The sequence below is a fragment of the Hordeum vulgare genome, chromosome 2H (assembly GCF_904849725.1).
Source record: "Hordeum vulgare subsp. vulgare chromosome 2H, MorexV3_pseudomolecules_assembly, whole genome shotgun sequence".
Lineage (NCBI taxonomy): Eukaryota > Viridiplantae > Streptophyta > Magnoliopsida > Poales > Poaceae > Hordeum > Hordeum vulgare.
In genome coordinates, this window is record NC_058519.1 from 656,091,915 (window position 1) to 656,099,710 (window position 7,796).

At 42.6% G+C, this 7,796-nt stretch overlaps 1 protein-coding gene across 3 annotated transcripts; it reads left to right on the forward strand.

The window, feature by feature from the left end:
* The first annotated feature begins 1,788 nt into the window (after positions 1-1,788).
* Positions 1,789-3,698, forward strand: LOC123431282 (desmethyl-deoxy-podophyllotoxin synthase-like). Of its 3 annotated transcripts, none has more exons than XM_045115102.1 (3): positions 1,789-2,721; positions 2,915-3,025; positions 3,227-3,698. In XM_045115102.1, exons 1-3 carry the CDS (start codon positions 1,828-1,830, stop codon positions 3,536-3,538), a joined length of 1,317 nt encoding a protein of 438 aa, XP_044971037.1. In that variant the 5' UTR covers positions 1,789-1,827; the 3' UTR covers positions 3,539-3,698. The 3 variants fall into 3 exon arrangements, with proteins under 3 accessions (XP_044971037.1, XP_044971038.1, XP_044971036.1); XM_045115103.1 differs by having other exon boundaries at positions 2,915-3,016; XM_045115101.1 differs by having other exon boundaries at positions 1,793-2,721; positions 2,915-3,694.
* The last annotated feature ends 4,098 nt before the right edge of the window (positions 3,699-7,796 follow it).

Consider the following 7,796-nt stretch of genomic DNA (forward strand, 5'->3'; position numbering starts at 1 on the left):
TGGTAGTGTGGTGGATTGATTGTCACGAAGCATGCGGATCATAGTTACATGAGCCCGGTGAATAGTACCGCGACTTGTAAGGAAAAAATCCAAATATTCCAAAAAAAAAATGTGATCAAGATGCAAGACTGCAATGTCCTTCCTTTCGACCTTGGTGAGCTCGAGGATTGTGAATTACAAACAGGAGAAGACATACCCCCGGAAATCTGACGTCGTTCCAGAAGTATTGAAGAATTAAGCTCCTCATAAGTCTCTTGCTTTCGCCTTGACAGTTGACACACCCCTCTTCTCCTGCAGCCATGGCATCCCCCGTCGTTGAGCACTGATAGAGCGTCCTGCTCCGCCAAACTTACCGGCGCGGCCGCCCAATCAATCTTGTCCCAGTCGATCCCGAGACAGGAGAACGACGAGACTCAGGGCCGCAAGATAGACTAACATCCAACAGGATAGATAGACGAGGCATTGCACATCTCATCATCGCAACTACCTACTCGATATACAAGATAAGTACTATAAGCCTAACTAACGTATATATCTCTAGTAAACATGGTGACATGGAGGAAGCGACGTTTGCAAAAGCAAAAAGGTCTCTTCTTGGGTGGGACTGATCAGTGACTGATTACATCCCAAGCGTCTCAAAATATGAACCCTTTGTCTACGAGTCCCGGTGTCTTAAAATATACGGGTAACTCGTAGTAGTTGATGATAAGTAGATCCAGACGCAAAGAGCACGACAAGTTATAATACCCTCAACCGCCATATCTATACCTAATATAAAGCGACTACTGTTTCTGTCGGAAAACCCGTCGTGAACGGTTTGCAAAAAAAAAACCTCCTGTTTTATTGCCGAAAATGTACAGAGAGGAGAAAAGAATAAAAAATAGCGCCCCGCAAGACCCTGCCTCCTCGATCCCATCTCCACCTCCATCCCGCCACCACCTCCTGCCCCGCGACGCCCGCCCCACATCGCATCGAACGGGACCGCGTCCCTCCCCAAGCAGCGGTGATGATGGAGGGCGCCGCCCAGCACCTCACCGAAGGATTCGTCGGCTCCCGGGCACTGCGCTCAGGCGTTGCATCAGGCGCCGGCAGCGAGGCGGGAGGCCCACACGGAAACGAAGAAGGAGAAAATGGAGAGACGAGGGCGGCGCTGCACTGGGGGGACGCATCAGGCAACGGCAACGAGGGGGGAGGTGAAGTTCCTAGTTCAGTACAAAGTCTCAAACATAACGATGAATCTCATAAAAAAAGTTGCCACAACCGACAAAAAGAGGATAAAAAACTGATTGTAAGTATCTCATAGGATCATCTTTCATCGGTTGCATTCATAAGCTCTCCGTGGTCTGTACGACTAAGTAACGATCACATATGAATCCAAGGAAACGTCCTGAAGATAAGCTACATAAAATGTGTAATGGTTTGTTTGTTAAAGGTAATATCATTACGATAATTTCATATGGTCCAAAGTAATGCACACATCCCAATTCAAATATGTGTCGCGGTCTTAGGTTCCATGCCAGTTAACCAAGTCCCAAATAAATATAAAATCGTGACAGACGGAGATACGTTCAATGACGCGTGAATGGTCCTCCACAACAACTTAGCAAGTGGGCATTGAAGAAAAAGATGTGTTGTTTCGTCCTAATCACGAAAGCAACATCTTTGACTCAAGTTAGCTTTCTCACAGCTTTTTTGTTACTTGGAATCTGAAATCATATTCCCTAACGCCTCTCACTGCTATGTCTCTTCTGCCAGGCGGGCTGCAAAGTAAAATTTGGTATGGCTGATTGCCTATATTACTAAGCAGATGGACAGCGAGCTGCTCACATGCAAATCATTATCATGGAGGAATGGTTGACCTTCAGTTTGATAGCACTATCCACGCTACTGGCACTTGGGCTTTTCAAGCTCTCCGGTGGTAAGAAGCAGGCGCTGCCTCCAGGGCCATGGAGACTCCCCATCATCGGCAGCCTCCACCACGTTGTCAGCATCCTCCCGCATCGCACCATGACAGAGCTGTGTCGCCGGCACGGACCGATGATGTACCTGCAGCTTGGCGAGATCCCCACCGTGGTTCTCTCCAGCAAGGAGGCGGTGGGGCAGATGATGAAGGCCAGCGACCTCCAGTTCACGAAACGGCGGATCACCGCTATGCAGGACATCGTCGGCTTTGGTGGCAAGGGCATCACCTTCGCCCCTTACGGCGACCATTGGCGACAAATGCGCAAGGTGTGTGTCACGGAGCTCCTCAGTTCCAAGCAGGTGAGGCGCATGGAGAGCGTCAGGGCCGAGGAGATGGGCAGCCTCCTCCGCTCCATGACAGCGTCAGCTGGCGCCACCGTCAACTTCAGCCAGAAGGTGGCGGCGCTGAGCAACGACGTCGTGGCACGGGCGGTCTTCGGCGGCAAGTTCAGCCAGCAGGAGGATTTCATCCACGCGTCCGACAGGATCATGGACCTGCTGGGAGGCTTCTTCCTCGTCGACCTCTTCCCATCCTCGAGGCTCGTGCGGTGGTTGAGCAGCGAGGAGCGCCGCATACAGAGCAGCCGCGACCTCATGCATCGCATCATCACCGACGTCATCGACGAGCGCAAGGCTGTGCGAGCTGCCAGCAATGGCGGCACCTGCGACGAGGGGCTGCTAGACGTGCTGCTCACACGCCAGGAGGAGGGCTCGCTCGAATCCCCTCTAACCACAGACATGATAACCACCGTCTTGTTTGTGAGTATATATTTTACCGTCTATTGCTATCTCATGACAACGGTACTAATACCTAACATGTGCTTGCTTAGGACTTAACACGCATCTTAATTGATTATGAAATCTGTACGTCTTAAATCAAAGAGACTTATTATGAAACGGATGGAGTAGCTAGCATTTCTTGAAAATAATGATTGATATATATTAATTCCAGGACATGTTTGGAGCTGGTACTGATACCACTTCAACAACTTTAGAGTGGGCTATGTCGGAACTCGTCAACCATGGAGAAGCTATGGCCAAGGCACAGTTAGAGGTCCGTGAGGTGCTAGGTCCAGAACGAGCTATCATTGTCAGTGACGACCTTGCAGAACTCCACTACATGCGGATGGTCATCAAGGAAACTTTTAGATTGCATCCACCTGCTCCTCTACTTAACCGCACGAATGAAGTGGACTGCAAAATTATGGGTTATGATATGCTTAAAGGTACGAATATATACATTAATGCCTTTGCAATTTCCCAGGATCCTCAATACTGGAACAATCCTGGAGTTTTTAATCCAGAGAGGTTTGAGAACAATAACATGGATTACAACGGGACATGCTTCGAATTCACTCCTTTCGGGTTTGGGCGACGCCTTTGTCCAGGGATAACATTCGCCTCATCAGTTTTGGAGATGGCATTGGCAAACTTTCTCTATCACTTTGACTGGGTGCTTCCAGATGGGGCCACCTCGGTGGACATGTCCGAGAAATTTGGGTTAATTGTACGCAGAAGTTCTGACCTGCACCTAAGAGTTATTCCACACCTATGCTCCAATGCTATGGAGATTTAAATCTACCATCATGTACACGAGGAGGTCCATTATATACGGCGTTTTGACCTTGATGCGGACATTGAATAGGAGAGTTTCATGGAATAATTGTTGTACCACACTATTTTTCATGTTGCTATGGGCTAAGATTAAATTTTGTGGTTGTCGACTGCATGGCAGTAGCTACTGTGCAACAGTAAGTGTCTAAGTGATGCAATTATTTGTGATATATGAAATGTTGTGTACCAATCAAAAAGTTCTATGTTACATTTTTAAATATGTTCAAGTATTCAATAAATATGTTTGCTACAATTCTAAAGAACTATACAATACAAAAAGGTTCTGTAGCATCTACAAAAAATAAGGTATACTCAAAAAGTGTTTTAGACATATTAAAAATGTTCATCTCATGTATTTTAAAAAATATTAAGCATACACTTGTAAAATGTTTAACATGTGTAATACATGTTTTAGATCTATACGACAATGTGTATGAAAAAAGTAGACGTCAAAACATATATTTCAAAAATTATGTTAATCATGTACTCCCTCCATTCCAAAATTATTGTCGTTTTTTGATTTCAAATTTAATTCAACTGTGAAATAAAATCCTGACAATAATTTTACAACCGAGGGGGTATTTCAAAAAAATGTGTAAGAAAAATATTTCTGATGTATAAGAAAATGTATAGTATGAATTAAAAAGTAGACATGTGTTGAAAAATCATTAGAAGAAAGATAATAATGAAAAACAATAAGTGAAAAGTGAAGAAGCAAAACCAAAGCAAGCTGAAGAAAACAAAACACAGAGAAAAACGGCAAAAAAAACTTGCATAGAGGCAACTACATGACTGGGCCAACCAATTAGTGTTGAGACTCATAAAGGAGACGACAAAATTACTAATTAAAGGGTACCCTTTCAAATGTTGTTTTTTAATACACCCCTACCAAACATAACTCTTACCTACTATGACGTTTATAAGTGATATACCGCACGTGTGTCACTTGTCGAAATTAAAGAGTTTGATGGAATTACTTTCCATGCATAGAAGATATGGGTTGGTTTATTCGTGCTTTCGTAGATTCAATTTTCCACAACGATTTATCTCTAGAACTGTGCGTCCAAATAACAAACCATTTTCTCCATTACGTTACTTGTGCCGATATCTTTAAAACTAGATCTTGTACTGATACGTTTCGATAAACCTTTTTTTGGATGAAATATGTACTTCTACCAATCCGTGCTTCACAATTGTGCTATCCTACGGTTCAAAGTTGTACTAACTATGATTCATTTTTCGGGAACCACAACTATGCTTTATGTGAAAGTACACTTGTGCTTCACCTGGAAGCACACCTATTCTTTAGTTTTGGGGCTTTCAAGTGAGAAGCACAACTATGCTCCACGCTCTTGACAGAGAAAAATCAGAAGAAAAACCTAGAAAACCAAAAAATGAAACCCCAACCGCTCGCTCCTAAAAAGGACCCAACAGGGACGGGCCCAACTCGCTCCAAAAAACCTAGTCTGGGAGTGCCAAGCATGTCATGTGGCAGCGCTGGGATGGGCCACATGACATGCTTGGGCGCTCCTAGACTAGGAAAAGTGACCCTTGGGTACCCTCCAACCAGAGCGGGTCTTACTTGGCATTCGGGATGGGTTGAGGCCTCATTTTCTAGACCAGAACCCAGTTTGCGCTGGGCTATTGCTTGTGTTTTCTCATGATTTTCAAGTCGGGCTTGTACACGGAGTTGACGAGAATTGTTGTTTGAACCGGGAGCTCCTAGTCGGCGCCTTAAGCGTCGGCTAGGAGGGCCCAGTTTCGTGGTCATTTTCATACAGGAAGTACCAAAAAAGCAAAAAAAAAAAAGTTGAACACAAAAAAGTTCATGAAAATGAAAAAAAGTTCGTAATATTTTGTAAAAGGTTCATGGATTTGAAAAGTTCAATGTGATCTGAAAAAAGGGTTCATAAATTTTAAAAAAAGTTCACGGATATTGAAGAAATAGTTCATGAATCAGAAAAAAGTTCATCAAATTTGAAAGATGTTCCCAGAATTTGGAAAAAAAGTTTATGTAATTTTGAAAAAAGTTCATTAAATTTTAAAATAAGTTCATCAAATTTGAAATCACTTCATAGAATTTTGAAAAAAGTTCATCAAACTTTAAAATAAGTTCATCAAATTTGAAATCACTTCATAGAATTTTGAAAAAAGTTCATCAAACTTTATAAGAGTTCGCCACTTGTCAGAAAAGTTTGTCTAATTTTTTTAATAAGGAAAATCATAAATTTGGAATAAAAATACGAATTTGGAAAAATTTCACGCATTAACATAAAAGATGAAATGAAAAAATAAAACTCGAATAAAATAGCCTCGCAAATGACCAGGGAATTGGGTGAAACGGTTTGGGAAGGTTTTGGAAGCTTGCAAAAAATTGAAGGATTCCCGCGACAGGTGCAGTAAATAAAAACACGAATAACATGTTTATAGCACGTAGCAGTGAGTGGTGGGTGTCACTCGCATTGAAGTTGCTGTTCGCGTGTTCAACCTCCCACGACTCTTCTTTTTTTCTGAACTTTGGCGAATAAAGATAGGCCGGCCCACCTTATACAGGTGAACGGATGCCTACAGGCGCGCGTTTGTGAACGGGCGCATAAGCACTAAATAGGAAATCCCGTTTGAACCAATCTTTCAGACTTTAGTTTGGGCTAAATTTGGGCTTAGAAAGGAGTAACTTTCAGGCTTGGCCCAGTTCTAGCTTGTTGTTTGAACGTGGGGCTTTTGCTAATCCAGTACGAAAGAGAGCAACTAGTTGGTGAGCGCACCTTCGAGAACCTCCCAACGATCATTCCCATGCATCGCTATTTTGCACGTTTTCAACCACCGTCACGTATCGCGTTTTCACAATTCCCTTTGATTTATTTATTTTTTGCACATGTTTTTGGATTTTAAGGTGTGTGTTTTCCGAGGTTTTTTGGTATTTCGGTTTTTCACCGCCATTTCTTAGTTTTTTTACCAGAAAAATCATAAAATAAATTGCGGAAAAACCGTGTTTTCTTTTTTTCCTGAAAAGCTTAGTTTTTCTTGCACCAGAGGCACGGATTTTCTGCCGCGAGAGGCATGAACGTGCCTCTCAAAAACGCAAAAAAAAACGTGTTTTCCGTTAGGCACGGGTTTGCTTTCGCCAGAGGCACGGTTTTGCTTCCTCAAGAGGCACAGCCGTGCCTCTCGAAAACGAAAAAAATATGTTTTCTGTTTTTTCTTTCGCGAGAGGCATGACCGTGCCTCTTGAAAGCGAAAAAGTATGTGTTTTCAATTTATTTTTCTTTCGTAAGAGGCAGGTTTGCTTCCGCGAGCTCTCGGAAATGAAAAAATTGTTTTCTGTTTTTTCAATGAGAGGCACGATTTTGCTTTCAGATAGGTACAAATTTTTTTTCGCGAGAGGTATGACCGTGCCTCTCAGAAATTAAAAAAAATATGTTTCTTTCGTGAGTGGTATGGTTTTGCTTCCGCGAGAGGCACGACCATGCCTCAAAAATGTGTTTTTCACGAGAGGCACGTTTTTCCGTTCGGTTATTTTCGTCTAATTTTTTTGTTGTAAAAAAATTAATCAAAGCCTATCAACATGGGATCTAGTTTCGAAGATCTTAACGTGAGAAATCCAACGGTGTAAAAGATTCGAAATTTGAACGCATGATTTAAGAGAGAAAACATGTTGAAAATGCAAATTTACATTAAAAAAGGAAAACTCTTAGGTTGCGATAAATGACACACATGCAGTACGAATTTACATAAAAAAGTACTCATCAATTAATGATTTGCTCTCTCTCTTAATATCCGCATGTTTTTTTTGAAAGCATAGGTGTGTTACTTAACGGTGCTGCGGCATATCGACTTTGGCACAAACAGACAATAGGGCTGGAACATCGAACTCCTACTCTATGAGGTGGTTTGGTAAATACATACGCCCACATTTGACAATGTTAGATAAAACAAGATAAACGAGACACGTGAAACACGGATTTTTATGTGAAAATCCTTGCGGAAGAAAATCACGGACGCATGAATGCGCAATCACTATAAAGGTGGAGTATTACAAGCACGAGACGACATGCCGTCTTTAGGTGCGACTACATGGAGTATATACGAGGAGCAATACATGAGAGTCCTTGAAGGACAAGTAAACGAGTTGTACTCATACGCGTCGGTACCAACGCAAAGGTGCACACCGTTTGTACTACGTCTAGGCCAATACAGTAGAATTTGGATCACAATTTAAC

Coding starts and splice junctions, on each gene's coding strand:
- LOC123431282 (XM_045115101.1), top strand. CDS start 1,828: ATGCAAATCATTATCATGGAGGAATGGTTGACCTTCAGTTTGATAGCA. Junction 2,722..2,914: donor TGATAACCACCGTCTTGTTT/GTGAGTATATAT, acceptor TATTAATTCCAG/GACATGTTTGGAGCTGGTAC.